The sequence below is a fragment of the Tyto alba genome, unplaced genomic scaffold (assembly GCF_018691265.1).
Source record: "Tyto alba isolate M040663 unplaced genomic scaffold, T.alba_DEE_v4.0 Super-Scaffold_15, whole genome shotgun sequence".
NCBI classification, from domain to species: domain Eukaryota; kingdom Metazoa; phylum Chordata; class Aves; order Strigiformes; family Tytonidae; genus Tyto; species Tyto alba.
Genome location: NW_024881277.1, coordinates 9,973,103 through 9,989,448, shown reverse-complemented (window position 1 = coordinate 9,989,448; position 16,346 = coordinate 9,973,103). Strand labels below are relative to the sequence as shown.

Below are 16,346 nucleotides of genomic sequence, written 5' to 3'. Positions count from 1 at the left end.
ACAAGGAGAGTGGCCTGATCCTCCCGTGCCAGGCAGAGCATCCAGCCCAGGGGTGCAGGTGTCTGGAGGAGGCTCAGACCAGAGGGGTCTATAGGAGATCCTCCTGCCAGCACTGAATTTGGGAGATGCTTTGGCAGGGCTTCCTAAGGGCTGATACAAAGGAGACAATTCCTGGTGGTGAAAGGCCAGTGCAACCCTTCATGCCCACCTTCCCTCTCCCCTACAGCCACTGTTATGGAGGCTGTTGGTCACCTGTGAGTGGCTCTCAGCCAGGCAAGAAGAGCTGCCCGGAGGGGCATGAAGCCACGTGGAGCAGAAGTTGCCAAAGTCCAGAAGGGCGATGAAGCTGCCCTTGGGTTGGCAGCAGGTGGAGCAGGACCCAGCAACGGCTGGTGGCTAAAAGAAGCATGTCCCCAGAGAAGACTGGTGGCATCCAGAACCTGGGCTGGCTGCCCAGCAGATGTTGTAGCCCCACCTCTCAGTGAGATGAAGGAGCTGATGCAGGGGGAAGCACCGCACTTCCCCAAGTCCTGCCTCAGCACTGAAAATGGGACAGTCAAACCCTGTCACTTCTCCGTTCCTCCAGGAATGGGTGCAGCAAGATGAGAGGCTTGATGTGTCCTGTCGTGGCATTCTGGAGAAAATATTTGAGACAGAGCACCAGGAAATTGTAACCATGGGCACGTGAGCTTTTCCACTGAGGGTCGGTGTCACATGGCTGCAGTGACCAGGAGATGGTGGGGTTTAAACTCCCAAGAGAGGTGCGCAGGATAAACCCCAGAATCAGAGCCTTGGAGTACAAGGGAGAAATTTTTGTCTTGCTCAGGAAGTTCTTGGGCTGGATTTCTTGGGAAACTGCCCTGTAGAACAAAGGGGCCTTGGACAACTGTTTCAACTTCAAGGCCAACCCTGTTGAAATGCAAAACCCACGTGGAATTTTATGGATGAAGCTGAGCAACCATGGCAGGAGGCCAGCACACTTTCTTGTGCACCCTTGCCACTGCAGTTGCCTGTGCCTGAACCTGCCCACTTGCTTTCGCGGCAGCCACATTTTCACTGGAATTCCATGGAAATCCCAGCACTCCTACTCTCAAGCTGGCATCCACCCCAAGCCCATACAGCCTGGCCAACCACCGAGGCACCAGCCACCCCGTGCCCCTGTGTGCAGCCCAGGGCATGGCTCACACCCCCCCTTTCCTTGTTGGTGCCCCTGCTCCCAGCACTGCTGTGCTGTCGCCAGATGCCACCCTCTTGCCACCAGCCTGTCTGTGGGATGGGGAGGAGATGCACAGAGGGCTGAAGGGGCTCAGGCTGCCCTGGGGTAGCACAGAGACCTTGTCTGTACATGCAGGGATGGAGCTAGGAAAGGCAGAGCTCAACTGGTGCTCAAACCAGCAAGGGATGCAGAAGGTAGCAAAAGGGGCTTCGGTAACGGTGTTGGCAGCCACGGCAAGGCTAAAAAAAAAAAAAGAAAAGCAGGCCCAAAACTCAGTGAGGGAGTGGGCCTAGTGACCAAGAACATGTGGAGAGACTTTCAGCAAGCTGGTTGGTCATACATGACTCTGTGGGTCCTCTATGGGGTGTGTTTCAGCCAAGGGTGCTGAGGGTGCTGGCCAAGGTCAGTGCGTGGCTGCTTCTGTCACCCTGGAAAGGCCATGGCAGTCAGGGAGGTTCCTGATGTCTGGGAAAAGGCAAACATGCCACCCATCTTCATGAAGAGCAAAAAGGAAGATGAGGGAGCTACAGGCTGCTCAGCCTCACGTCTGTTCCTGTGAAAGTGATGGAGCAAATCCTCCTGGAAGCCATTTCCAAGCACCTGAAGGACAAGAAGGGGATTTGGAACTGCCAGTAAAAACTGAACAAGGACAAATTGTGCCTGGCCAACCTGAATACCATTTACAATGAGATGATGGGTCCTTTGGATAAGGAGAGAGGTGGATGTAGTAGCCCTCAGTGAAAAGGGCTGCCTGGGACCCACACAAAGTTGAAGACAAATGCCAGTGTTCATCCTGCCACTGCACTGGGACAACTCCAGACAAGAGGCCAGGCTGGGGACAGCAGCTCTGCAGAAAAGGACCGGGGAGTCTGGGTGCACAAGTGGGACAGGAGGGAGCAGTGTGCCCTTGGGAAGAGGCAGGCCAACCTCATCCCAGGCAGGACTAACAAAATCACAGCCAGCAGCTTAAGAGAATTGACTCTTCTCCTCTATTTATGGGCCCCAGTAGGATTGCTGTGTCCAGTGTGGGTCTCCCCAGCACAAGAAAGACCTTGACAGGCTGTGAATAGTCCTGCAGAGGCTGGAAAGATGGTTGGGGACTGGAGCACATTGTGTACTAGGAGAGGCTAAGTGGGCTGTTTGGTTTTGAGGGTTGGGTTTTTTGGAGAGATCCCTCAGAGTCAAGCAGCTGAGCAAGGGCTCAGATGAGATGGTGGGATCTCGGTCAATAGAGATGTTCCAAACTCATGGAGACAAGGCCTGGTGCACTTGATCTAGCACAAGTTGTCTGAGTATGGGTTTGGAGACCAACTTAGGCAGGAGCTATGGCATATCAGGTCTGAGGGTCAGTATGAAGCTGTTTTCTTCTTTAGTCATAACGGTGGTGGAGTTGGGTATCAGAGTTGTGCCTGTATGAACCCCCACTGCACTGACATCATTAGAGCCCAATAAATTTTTCCTTTTAAAAAATCTTCCTTCTACCTGTGAGTGCTTGTGCAACCCTCTCAGCTTCCATCCAGCAGAAATCGCTTCAGGCTGCCATGGTTCCCCTTTGTACCAAGAAGAATCCTGGTGTGAGGACATCTTGAAGGGCTCACCCATGCCCCCAGCACAGTGTGAGCTCTTCTGCAGGAGTCATTCCTAGGCTGGAACTCATGCCATGGGCTGAGGACTATCACAGCCCATCTCCAAGGCCAAGCCTTGCCAGGACCGTGCAGGCAGGCCAAGGCGACCAGCTCCAAGCAGAGACACACCCTGTGGGTGCCCACGCGGCTCACAGAAGGGCACCCACAGAAACCTCATCGCCCAGCACAGAGGGGTTGTGGCAGTGCCGATGGGTGGCAGTGGGCAGAGCAGGGAGGACCTCCTCAGCTGGGCTGGCCAAGTCCTGCTGCCCCACATGGCCCCACAGCCCCATGGTGCAGGCACTGCATGGACCAGGGTGGTTGTTCAGGGTGAGGAAATGTCTGCCCAGCACAGACCCCGTGGCAGCCGTCCATGGTTCTTCCTCCAGCACTGGCAGCCTCTCACCACCACCCGACCCTAGGTGAGCCCCACGTAGGGTTTTGCAGGCAGCCATGTGTAAGAAAATGAAAGAATTGTTGCCTCAAACAGTCATAAACACAGAAAAATTTGACAAGCTTTGGCCATTGTGATCAGTCTAAGGAACGCCACCCAAGGAAACATGGAGTGTATCGAAGGGTGCACAGCTCCACTCCCTCATGGTTATATTGCCAAATTCCTTAGATAAGCCTCAATGAAGGGAAACAAACTGAGTGAAACCATATGTTCAGGTTAAAGGAGTGATAAGAGAGAGAAAGAACCAGCACCAGAAGGACCTAAGCAAAAACTAAGGAAAAAATCAATGGTGTTGGGGTGAGCACAACCACTGACTCAATTGACAAGAGGGTAGGGGTACCTGATTCCCCTTCCACGCACACACAGAACCCACGTTCCACCTTTAGCTCATCTCTCATGGAAATGAGTTGGAGGAGAACCTGCCTCTCCTTGTCTAGTATGAACATCAGCAGAGAAAATGAACTTAAAAGGCAACAGAAAACTTTGCTGGGGGTGCACCTACCGCTCAAGATTACCAGACCTGAGACAATGCTGGAACTTGGGGTGGTGATCCACATACTTCAACTCTCTTTCTCTCTCTCCCTTTTCCTTTTCTTCCTTTCTTTTCTTCCCTACAGGTTTATTAATAAGAGGCCACATTGCTTGCTATCCTTTTCCAAGTTTAAGTTGTTTCGACTGCAAGTAAAACATTTTAACCAGTCATTTGGTGTCATTTCACTTTAATTTAACCCAAGGGGACCACAGAACCTTTATGCTTCCCTGCATTCCCAGTCTGGCTCATAACAACCTTGGAAAGGCTCATTGCCAGTACGATATTCATTTTTGGCTACCTGGCCTCTGCCTTCAAATGCACGCTATGAGAGAAGCACACCTGTGGAGCACCTCGTCTGCACAGTCAGAAGGGGTTCTGTAAGCATCAGCAATGTTGCCCTCAGCAAGAAGGCACTTCTCAACTGCCAGAAGGCACAGAGCACATTTAGGGAATATTAATACACTCAGAAACACACACCTCCGTGGTTCACCTCGCTGAACTTCCTTCACCATTCTTTTAAGCAATGAACACAGAGAAATGTTCTTCCTCCTAGGGGTCCTACTAGGAGGGAGTGGAAAAGAAGGACCTTGGCCCTCCATGGTGTTGGAGAAGAGCAGAATGCACCTCATTCAAAAGAGGGAAGCAGCAATATGTTTTATTGAGGTAAGGTAATAAATTGACAGAATTCCATAAGTGCGATGGAACTGAACAAAGTTTTGACAGGGGCTTGATAAGGTTCAGTAAGATTGATGGTGAGGTTCACCTTACTAATTACTGCATGGAGGAAACCCACAAAGGAAAATAGAGTTAGAATTGAGTTAGAATGTTTCATATAGAGAGCAGAGATGCAAGGAGAGAGGAGGACACTGCCACTGTGTCACACTCCAAGGGGCCCCCATAACAAATCCTGTCACGTGTAAAGAGGGGTCCAGCCCAGTGAGCCAGACTGGGAGGCCCCCACATCCCAGACCGGCCATGCAGGGTTACTGGGGCCAAGTCTGGGCTTTGAACTGTGCAGGAAGACACAGTCCATGTGGGCTATGAAAATGGAAAACCAGGGCAAAATGCCAACTTTGGAAGGCCATGTGCATCAGAACAAAGAGGAAAAGACCCAAAGGGGATCCCCAGGAAGAACCACATGAAGGAGGAGAAACAGACAATGGGCCTGTGAAATGCAAACTGCTTTTTGAGGTGTGACACCAAAAATTCAGGTGGTGGGGGAGACATCCAATTCCCCATGCTTGTGAAGGATCTCACAGCTACCTGTAAGACCATTGTGGTGGGCAGGTCAATGCTACATGTTTTGCCTTGTCCTTCGGCTGACGACCTGATCAAAAAGCTCTGTCTGACTGATCCAGGGGAGAGGTCAGGAGTGGGCTGGGACTTGGGCACTCACCCCACAGCTCCAACACTTCTGAAGGGCACAGCAGCCCCAGGGAGCATCCCAGGGAGGGATGGCAGCCTCCCCAGTGTTCCCACTACTTGAGCTGGTCCAAAGTGCATGAGGAAAGAGAGGCCAGGCACTCTCTGTCTCTCCTGCATTCATGCTGCAAGTGATCCCCAGGCCTGGCTGCCTTTGTTCCCCTTCTGCCTCCCCACCAGCCCTGCTGCCCAGGACAGCAGGAGACCCCCTGCCCTGGGGCTCCTCGGGCAGCTTCCACATTTCTCCAGTCTCCTTTCCCCATGCCTGTTGCATTTTCACTGGCTCACACCAAACTGCAGGGTCATGGCTTGTGGGTGTCTGGATTAATGCTTTACTCCGGATGAGTTTCACCTTTGAGGGGTGTCTCATCTCCTGATTGTCCATTCACTGCCCACCCCAGGGCACACAGAGAGTGTCCTTTCTTTGCTGACCCCTCCAGACTCCTTTCCACAGGGAACACTACATGCCATCAGCCCTGCTATATATGTGGCTACCTAAGAGGTAATGGAGATCTCCTGCAGCACCTACACAGCCCCTGGACACCAGGAATAGTCTTTAAAAGCACCACTTGCTGTCCAGTAGATCTCAGAGTTGTCACAATTTTATCACCTCCAATACAGTGAGAAAAGATTGAGAAAAAACTTTTTTAAAAGTCAAATTCTTGTGCTTATTTTTGGCAGCATCTTTCTTAGGACATCCCAGCTTTCAGGCACTGCACGCAGGTGACCCCTTTTATTGCTGAGATGCTATCATGTCGGCTGGATTAGGTAGAGTTTTCAAGGCATTTGTGAAAGGGTCAGACACAAAAGATGAAGCCTCTAGAGAAGTAGAATGAAGCCAAGCAGTTACCTCTTACGACAATTATTACAAGGGAAATATAAATCAGAAGTCTGACCTAATCCAAGTTGCAAGTAATCTGCAGAATAGGTGAGGCAGGTTACTGCTGGTGGAACAAGGTGCGTTGGATCAATTCCTTCACCGCATCCTTGAGCTCCCTGTTCCTCATGCTGTAGATGAAGGGGTTCAAAGTTGGAGGTACCACTGAGTACAGAACAGCCACCACCAGATCCAGGGCTGGAGAAGAGATGGCAGGGGGCTTCAGGTAGGCAAAAAATGAAGTGCTGATGAACAGGGAGACCACGGCCAGGTGAGGGAGGCATGTGGAGAAGGCTTTGTGCTGTCCCTGCTCAGAGGGGATCCTCAGCACGACCCTGAAGATCTGCACATAGGACAGCACAATGAAAACAAAACAAGCAAAGACGACAAATACAATAGCCACAAGAAATCCAATTTCCCTGAGATAACCTGAGTCTGAGCAGGAGAGCTTGAGGATCCGGGGAATTTCACAGAAGAACTGGTCCACCACGTTGCCGTGGCAGACAGATATTGAAAATGTATTGGCTGTCTGCAGCAGAGCATTGAGAAACCCACAGCCCCAAGCAGCTGCTGCCATGTGGACACAAGCTCTGCTGCCCAGGAGGGTCCCGTAGTGCAGGGGTTGGCAGATGGCAACGTAGCGGTCATAGGCCATGATGGTGAGAAAAGCACACTCTCCTCCAAGGAAAAATACAAAGAAAAAGACCTGGACAGCACAACTTTGGTAGGAGATAGCCCTGTTATCCTGGAAGGAATTGGCCATGGAATTGGGGAGAGTGTTTGAGATGGAGTCCAAGTCAAGGAGGGCGAGGTTGAGGAGGAAGAAGTACATGGGGGTGTGGAGGCGGTGGTCACAGGCGATGGCTGTGATGATGAGGCCATTTCCCAGGAGGGCAGTCAGGTAGATGCCCAGGAAGAGCCAGAAGTGCAGGAGCTGCAGCTCCCGTGTGTCTGCAAATGCCAGGAGGAGGAAGTGGGTGATGGAGCTGCTGTTGGACATGGTCTCCATATGAACCCAGGGGCCTGTACCAGAGGGAAAAGACAGTGACAAGTGAGGACAGACTTCTCTGTGCAAAACCAAAGACATCCCTCAAATATTCATACTCCCTCAGCCAAACCCCCCTCCCTTTCTCCTGCTTGGCAGGACCTTTGTGCAGCTCCCTGGCTGTTGCTCTGGTTTGTGCTGGCTAGGGGTGCTGTGAAGAGCAGGGCCCGTGGGCTCCCAGATGTGTTGGACATGCTCTAGGCCAGGCTCTGCCTGGGAGCAGGGGGCACGTAGGGGCCAGGTCTGATAGATTTTCTCAGGTGAATTCCCTCTCATCATCAAAGGGCTTGACAGCATCTCCACCCCCAATCCCAAGCAAACTTGACTGCATCAAGGAAATTCATGCTTTTGTTTCTGTTTTTTTCTTTCAGAAAGATCTACCCTACCACACCACCAACCCCACCCCAGCCCCATCTCCTCTGGGCATTCTTCTCTGAAATCAGAAATGCTGAGCACCTCTGCTGCGCTCCGGCTGAGCAGCCACAAGTCTTGGGAGGCAAAAGGATTTGCTGTGGCTTAGCGCAGGGGCAGGCGAGCTGGTCTGTCCGTTTGCCTTGTTCTGAGCTGCCCTGTGTCTGCCCCTTGAAATGGAGGGGGATTGCACTCCTGAGGTACCCAGAGAAGCAATCAGACCCCGCTGAGAGCAGAGGGATCCACGGCAGATCACTAAGTATTTCACCTTGCCACCAGGAACCTTCACAAGGTCTCAGCACCCCACTCCTTGCCAAGGACACAGAGTTCATTTTCCCAACCAATCACCCTTTCCCTGCTTGTAGCATCTCGGGGTTTCCCCATTGGGTTTTGCACACAAATGCTGGGGGAGAGATTTGCTGTCTGCACGGTGGCTCCCAGCTTGGAAGGACACCCCAAGGAGTCACCAAGTGTCCTCATGGTGGCATCTCCTGAAGTCAGCTCAGTCCCCACCCGCACGGGCTGCATGGCCCAGAGCCCCACAGCTTCAAGGAGAGCTGGGACACCGGGTTCCCATGGACACGTCTGCGTGGGAGGGCCCACGAGCTCCGTGCTGACCCTTCAGCTGGACCTCCCACCCCCAGAGTGCCTGAAAGCTGCAGCAGGAGCGGCACAGGCGCGAGGAGAGACGAGCAGACACGTCGGAATGGCCCAGCTGGGAGAGGCCAGCAGAGAGACAGCCAGGCATTTGGGACAGCCTTCCCCTGTCCCAGCTCTGCCCGCCACCTCCCAGCCGGTGACACCGCAGGGCAGTCACCCTCAGCCCCTGTGCTGCACGGGCACGGGGCAGGAGAGATGCCCTTCACCTCTTCTTGGCGCTCAGGGGGGTGAGAAGGCTGCTGGTGGCCTGGACTCCATGGCTGTGAGGGCAGAGGCTCTGCTGGGTGGGAGAGAGAAGGGGAGAGATGTCAGTGTGACAGAAATCAGGAATTAAAACTCCTTAGTGCTGGGTTTAGCATTAACGAGCAGGCATTACTTTATGTGGTTGGGGACATGAGGGAATCATTCCATCTGATATATCCACCCTACATTACAGTAGCTTATATCCCTGTGTTACATACATATTCATCAAATTTCCTAAAACTCATTATTTTATATACATAGTTATTAGGCATGCAGTTTATGTCCCCGAGGGGCTTCCATGGGGGTCATTGGTGGTCTCTAGCGGTCTCTGGTGGTGTTTGGAGAGGAGCCCTTCTTGAACATTTCCTATATATTGGAATTGGACTTCATTGGTTTATGTATGCACTTCTTATCTCCAACCTAGCTTCATCTAGTTCATTCTTTTTCAGAGCATCTTAATCTCCAAGGACAAGGGCTTCTCATTAGGAGTCTGCCAATTTACACACAGAGCCTCTCCATTTAGACATTCCCCACGAGGTGTTTATCACAGTTGCCTAGCTCACGGACCTCTGTGCGACAGACAACGTGTTGCAGGTGTTTGGCTGATTGCTTAAGTTCTTATGCTACCCTAAACTGTTTTTTTTTCACCCATTTTCCAACATCAGGGGAAGGGACCTGTGTTGCAGGGGATCACTGGAGCTGCTAGTAGATCCCCTGAAACAGGATTTCTGATAAAAATCTCACTCCCTGCCCACGTCTCTGCTGCCTGGAGCTGTGCCTGCTGGCAGCCTGGTTTCTTGGTTCCCATCTCCTGCACGCACAGACCCCATCCCAGCTGTTGGGTACTCAGCTCTGCCCTGCAGACACCTCCTGGGGCAGGGCACTGCCCAGGACCTTCTCTGTGCTTCAAAATTCAGGTAGGAATGGCAGAGAAAACCTGCCAAGCCTGTTGCTGGTGGTGGTGGTGATCTGTAAGCTGTGGGGGATTGCTCTGATGCTCCCAGACTCATTCACCTCTCAGTGAAACAGATCTGCATTGTCAGTACCTTCTCCAAACCAGTGAGAGTCATTCCCATCTCTCAATGCTCACCCAGCCAACCCAGAGTAGCAAACTGAAAGCACAGGCTCCTTCCCTTGCAGGTGAAGCCTCCCTTTTTTCTCTCTTGCAAGTTTCCCCCCTAGAGCTGTCCAGGCTGTCAGCAGGAGCTGTGGGCAGCCCTGACCCACGCCTCACCCCCTCAGCAGCACAATGACCCTGCCCTACCAGGGGTGATTGTGATGAAGGACAGCCCGGGGTGCCCCTGGCTGCACACCCAGCTTCACGCTCCTGCAGCCGTGCCCAGGAAAAGGGAGATGACATGCCCCGTCCCCCCAGCTGTTCGGCAGATAATCACTGCTCCAGAGAGCATCAGCCCTGGCATGTGCCAGCTCTAGAAGGACCCTCCCAGAGACTCTACCAGTTCCCACCTGCAGCCAGAGACTTACAGTGTTAGGAGCTGTGATGATTTGTCCCCCAGTGAACTCTCAGCATCTTCCCACTGCACACTGTCTTACATCCCTCTCACTTCTCTCCTCTCCCCTTGTCACCCGTGGGCAGTGCCCTCAGCCCTGCCGTGCTCCGCAGAGATGCTGCTCCCGGGAAGAGCTGTCTCTCTCCAGTGCTTCCCGCTTGCCATCAGCTCCTCTTGCCCCCGGAGCCCGGCCCATCCCAAGGCACCACTTTCTCTACCCCGCTGCTGTCCCTCGAGAGATCCCTGGTGCTCGAGGGCTGACAGCTCCCGAAAGGCATCGGGGCCACCCCTGCGGAATGTTGTCTGAAGTCAGCTGAAGTAATCACCAATGTACCTCTCCCAAAAGTGGAGAGAGACTGATTACAGCATGGTCTGGCCTGATAAAGCTGTCAATGCGTCTGTCTGGAAAATGGAATTTTTCTGTCCGAAAACAAAAAAAGGATGCATAGGGAGGGATAAAGAAGGAATTTGTTTCCCCTGTGCAGGGCAGGAATACAGCTGAGGCAATGTGGGCATCTCATCCAGAGCTGGAAGCCCTTGGGCTCAAGCAGGACTCAGCTCACCCCATGCACCCCACATCTGACATGATGGAGCTGCTTTTGGCATCTTCTCACAGAAGTCACCCCTGCATGCCCCTCTCCCCGCCGCTACCAAAAAACCTTGCCACGTAAGCCCAATACAGGTGCCTGGTCATCCTTCCTATGATGTGCCCTCAAATACTCCAGGGTGTCTTTAATCTCAGGGTATGACTGCTGCTTGACATATTCAGTGTGTTTTAACCACTGAAAAATGGTTATTGTCAGCCTGTCTTGCACTTCCAACTCTTTAAAATCTTTTGCACTTTGTCTTGTGTACATGACAAAGACTTTGAGGGAGGGAACACAGAAACAGAGGTGGACGGGACTGAAGAGGATTTACCAAGTAATTGGGATAGATGCATGTTATGGTCCTTGTCATGTGTGATCAGTGCCAGTAAATGCCTCGTGGAGTCGATGTCATCAGGACTTGGTCATGGTCAGACAAACTGTGCTCCTTTTCACATATAACATCCATGGACATTTTTATCTGACCTAATCTGTAGAACTTCCACAAACAAAAATAATTTCCATTTCTTAGGACCAGAATCACCCAGTTTTCAGAGAAACAATTTAAAACCCAAAGTGAAAAATACTCGTTCACAGAGAGGTCCAAAATATCTGGGTGTGACATTTAACAAGTGGGTCAAACGGAGGAGCCTCCCAGGGTGACCTTGCCGACTGAGGGTGGGGGTTTCTGCCTCTGTGGGTCTGAGAGTCCTTATGGGATGCTGGAGAGAGCACTGGGGATTGTGCCAGGCTTGCTGTGGCATGCCTAGGAAAGAACCAAAGGCAGGGAAAGGGAAGGACCAAGGTGGTTTGGGGAGAAAGAAGCATCGGAAAAAGGGGGAAAAGGGGATGAAAGGAGCTGGTCACGCGTGGCTGGTCAGTATACTGGTTTAGGCACACCATGCAACTGAAAGTCTGTCCTGTATTCTTATGAAATTCCATCCTCCACAACTTTCTGGGGTGAGGAGATGTCTGCTCTTGGTACGGATAGAGGTCCAAGGGCCCATCCCTGGAATGGGAAGCATGAGTCAAAGGGGCTCATGCACCGGGTGGGCCAGCAACTGGAGAGATCAGGCTGTGTGCATGTGTCATGTTGGTGGGTATGTCAGTGGGTGGAACCAATAGTGCACATCAAACCAGATTAACCAGCAAGTAGGAGAGTCTTGGGAGCCATGTATTTAGAGACCCTACGTCTGGACTAGACCCTGGTGAGGCCAGATGTTCTGTGAGTTGTTTGCTTGAGGGAGAAAGGGGCCCAAAGCACCACCTGGAGAAAATTTGGGGTCTTGCAGTCAGGTATTGATAAGGCCACAGGTCTGGATCTGGAGGGGAGGTTGTCCTTTATGTAAGAGAGCATCAGGAATGCATGGAGCTCTGCCTGGGGACTGACGATGACTTAGCTGAGAGCTGATAGGCCAGGATCAGAGGGCAGAACAACATGGGCAGCACTGTGGGAGGATGGGTGGATTTCTGCTCCAGACCTCTTGATCAGGTAGATGAGGCCTTCTTCAGACAATTGGAAGGAGCTTCATGTCTGCAGGCCCTGGACCTCATGGCAGGCTGAAACTGTCCCAGTTGCCTCTGCTGAAGAGGTGCAAGCCACCCAGGAGGATTTTGGAGCTCACTGGTGACATCTTCCTGACAAGGGTGACTGAGGAGACAGTGAGGTGAGGGGCCCTGCAGCAGGACTTGATACTTGCAAACTAGGAAGAGCTGCTCGGGGCTGTAACAATCAAGGGTGAGAAAGTAGAGTGTAGCATGCTGAGAGAAGGGAAGAAAGCAAGGGGCAGGACGTCAGGAGAGCAGGCTTTGACCTGCTGAAGGACCTGCTTGGAAGAATCCCATGGGATACAGCCCTGAAGAGGAAAGGGTGCAGAGAGCTGTTTGATGGTTAATGATCTCCTCTTTTCACTCCAGAACAGTCCACACAGACATGCTGAAAGTCAAGAAAAGGTGTCAGGAGGATGGCATGGATGAAAAAGGAGCTCCTGACAGAAACCAAGCATGAAGAGGAAGGACAGAGGAGGTGGAAGCTGACTGCATTCCAGGCTCAGCGGTTCTGTGATGCTGTGCTGGAGAGAGACATTTGTGTGTACATGTGCTTGTCTGTGTGTGGAGGAACTGGGGGGATGAGGGAATTCTGGATCCAGGTCCCAGACAGCTGGAGGACCTAAAACCAGCTTCTGGAGAGTTCCTTATTGTTTCAATCTCTCTACAGGTATATATTTTCCACTAACACGGTCTAACATACAAATAGCCCAACCCTCATTTACCCTTTCTCCACTGACCCTGACTTTGCTTGTTTTGTGATCTCATTTGCTGTTTTGAAGATTGTGTTGATGGTAATTCCTACCTGGGGCTGTAGAGCCCTGCAGCTCCTCAGGCTGTTATTACGTGAGAGACACCACCACCATCAAGGTGAGCTATCTGCACAGAGGCACTAACAGCTGACCAAGTGGAGCTTCAGCCCAGGGAAACCTGAGAAACTCTGGGATTCCGGCCAACATAAACCTCTTGAAGTTTACAAGGAGAAGTGTCCAGTCCTGCATTAAGAGGAAGAATAATCTCCTCATTTATCAGGACAGGCTTGGACCTGAGTAGCTGATCAGGGACTCTGAGGAGATGGGCCTGGGCACTATGAGGACACCATACAAGACAGCGGTGCATGCTGGCCACAAACAAGGCCACCTGCATACAGGTCTGCACTAGGATGAGCATGGCCACCCAGACTATCCTGACATGGGTTGAAGTGTGGTTTCAGAGATGGTGGAGGTTTTTCTCTAAATCGAGAAACAACATAAGAAAGAAAGAATGGCACAAAGTGAAGCTTTGGAAGTTGAGACTGGACATGAGGATTTTGTGTTACGTTGAGCTACATGAAGCATCCCTCCAAGTGCAGTACAATAGGCCACCCAGAAAGAGTCTGGATTAGCCAAAGCTTTGCATTCCAACCAACAGCCCGTGAGGATGGAGAGATATCAGTAAGGGTAGGAAGATGGTCAAGTGAGAGCAAGGCTGGTAAGCACGGTGGATGTCCCCAGCCTTCAAGAAATCAACTGCAGGCCTACCAGGAGACACCTAATCCTTACAGCACTGGGGCCTCATGGCTGTAAGGCTGGGGGAGATGAGGACAGGTAATTTCTCCCCTGGCATTCTCCAGGGGACAAAACTGGGGGGATGAGGACAGCCTGCAGGGGAAAAGGCCCAGGGCATGCAACCACATCGGACAGCCTGTGGTGGAGATGACAGAGGGCTGTGGGAAAGTTGAAAGCCCCCAGTAAAGTCAACCCCATCATCATTTTGGCTATGGCTGTTTTCTCTGCCACTGATGCCTGTGAGGAGGCACAGTCCCTTGCAGCACGGGGGCCTCATGGCCTCCTTGTGCATCCTCAGGAGCCTGGGAGGTGCACATCTCCATAGCCCCTACCCCAGGAAGAGCCCTGAGGAATGTGGGAGGGACAGGATCTCCCTTCCCAGGGGCTGGGGGTCATGGCTTGGCCATTTATTTAATGGGCCTAGGGCTTGGAACTTTGGCTTAATACAACACATTCAGGTTTACTCAGCATCAGAGCCACCTTTCCCTTTTAGTTTTTGACTTGTCATCACTGCCTCCAGAATTCTGCTCTAACAGGACCCTGAGGAGGCTTTGTCAACAGTGTCTCTCAGTGGGAGATATTAACAGTGCAGGAAACTTTGGAGTTGGAATATAACATTGACTTCTTCAGAGGTTTCTTCAGCTTCTCTGTGCCTGAGGTTCATGGAGTTGGCACCAAACCCTCCTGAGGGGTCATTAAAGTGCCTTGGGCTGTTGCTGTGGTGCTGAGCTGGGCCGGGCTCCTGGGCCGGAGGGAGCTCCTGGCAAGTGGGCAGCGCTGCAGAGAGACAGCTCTGCTCAGGAGCAGCTCCTCTGCAAAGTGCAGAAGGGCTGAGGGCACTGCCTGCAGGCACCCAGGGCAGAGCAGCGAGGCACACACAGCTTCAAGGCAGCCTGGGCTGGGAGGATGCTGAGAGGTCCGAGGAGGAGAAAGCATCAGGGCCCTGGCCACAGTAAGTCTGGGGGTGCAGGGCAATGCAGCTGCAGCTCAGGGAGGGATCTGGGGAAGGCGGCAGACCCACCAGGAATCTGCCTCCTGCCTAGAGGAGGAGGAGGAGGAGGAGGAGGAGGAGGAGTAGCTGCTCCCAAGCAGGGCTTCCCTGGTGCCCCCTGTGAGGGCGAGGGCATGAGGGCTGCCTTCTGGCGGGGCCGGCTGCAGGGGTGTGCAGCCGGGTGTGCAGGCAGGGGTGCCCAGGGCTGTCCTTCCCAGCAGGGTCCCTGCACCCCAGGGGGCTGTGTGCTGGGGCAGGGACTCTGCCGCCTGCCAGGGTCAGCACTCAGCCTGCCCAGGGAGCTCCTCACAGCGCTGTGGGGAGAAGCTGTGGGGTAAGGAGCAAGCCACTCTACGGCGGGGCAGGATTGTTCTGCTATCGAGAGGCTGCTGCATGGGTCAGGGCTGATTGCAGCTCCACATCGCCCCTGGGACATTTCACAGGGCACTTTTCAAGAAGGACATCAAGGCGGGGTGCTACCAGGCAGTAAAGGAACTTACCAGGATTGGTGCTTTCACTCCCCGGCTGTGATGGTAGGTGGATATGGTCATGGATCTGTTCAGGTTTGCACAAGAGACAAACACTCCTACAGCATTACAGTGAGTGAGGAATGGGTTTATCAGGAAACCTGCTAAAGTCCCTTCACCCACCTCAGCCTACAGAAAGCATTAACATCACCTTTGTGGTCTCTTCAGGGTTTATCTGAAATTCTCTTCAAGACTTGCCAGCACAGAGATCCCCCTGGTCAGTGTCCTGCTGCCAGGAGGTGTATTCTGGGCAGAGCTGAGGACATGGTGGGTGGGATGGGATCCGTGAGCAGGGACAGGGAGGAGATGTGGGGACAGAGAAACAGTTCCTGGCAAATAGAGCTCCAAGCAGGATCCCAGGGAGTGCTGAGCCATCCCTTGGGGGTTGTCAGTCTCCTCGCAGATTCCTTTGCTTCTCTCTGACAGGGGCCATGTCCTGCCCTCTCCCTCACAACTGCACCTCTGTGGTGGTAAAAAGATTTTTCAGACCTTTCCCTGCGGATAAGAGAAACAAGACTCCCCTGCTTTCATTAGAGTCCAGTTACATTTTTTTTTTTTTTTTTTTGAGAGTAATTTTTGTGTGCAGTCATCCTCCAGATAGCAGAAATGAAAGCACAGGGCAGCTGGGAACAAGCTTGATTGATACTGCTGCTCTCCTGACTCTGCACTGAGCAAGAGACAGCTGAGCCCTTTTGCCTGTCTTGTCTTAAGACTCCACACTTTCAGTCATAAAGTTGAGGATTTCTACCCCTAGAAGTAGTACTCACCAGATGTGATGACGGTGGAAAATAAAAGACACAGAGAAAGTTATCATAACACATGATAAACCTCTCTTCTGCATCCCACTCTCTTGGGAGTCATAAGTGCAGATATTGAACATCTCTATTAAGAGTGAATTGCATCTGACATCCCTTGTGAACACTGGAGGAGACAAGAACCAGCTCCCATGTCCTCACGGCAGCAGGGCAGAGCTGGCTCCTTGGCAGCACATGGGCAGAGGTCCTGCTCCTCAGAGAAAACAAAGGAAATGTGTTGTGATTGGGAGTTGGGGGGAGGGATTTTGTTGAGAAATACAGTGGCTTTGCGTGCAGTCTGTCACAATTGTCCCATCTTTTCCTTCTTAGGCCACTGTGCCCATGTCAAGAACCAGCTG

The 16,346-nt window shown here is 52.4% G+C and overlaps 1 protein-coding gene across 1 annotated transcript; it reads right to left on the bottom strand.

Annotated features, from left to right (window-relative positions):
* Positions 1-6,187: 6,187 nt before the first annotated feature.
* LOC122153111 (olfactory receptor 14J1-like) lies at positions 6,188-7,126 on the bottom strand. Its single transcript, XM_042789214.1, has one exon. The coding sequence runs from the start codon at positions 7,124-7,126 to the stop codon at positions 6,188-6,190; it is 939 nt and encodes a 312-aa protein (XP_042645148.1).
* Between the last annotated feature and the right edge of the window lie 9,220 nt (positions 7,127-16,346).

Excerpts from the sequence above, each read along its gene's own strand:
- LOC122153111 (XM_042789214.1), bottom strand. The coding sequence starts at position 7,126 with ATGTCCAACAGCAGCTCCATCACCCACTTCCTCCTCCTGGCATTTGCA.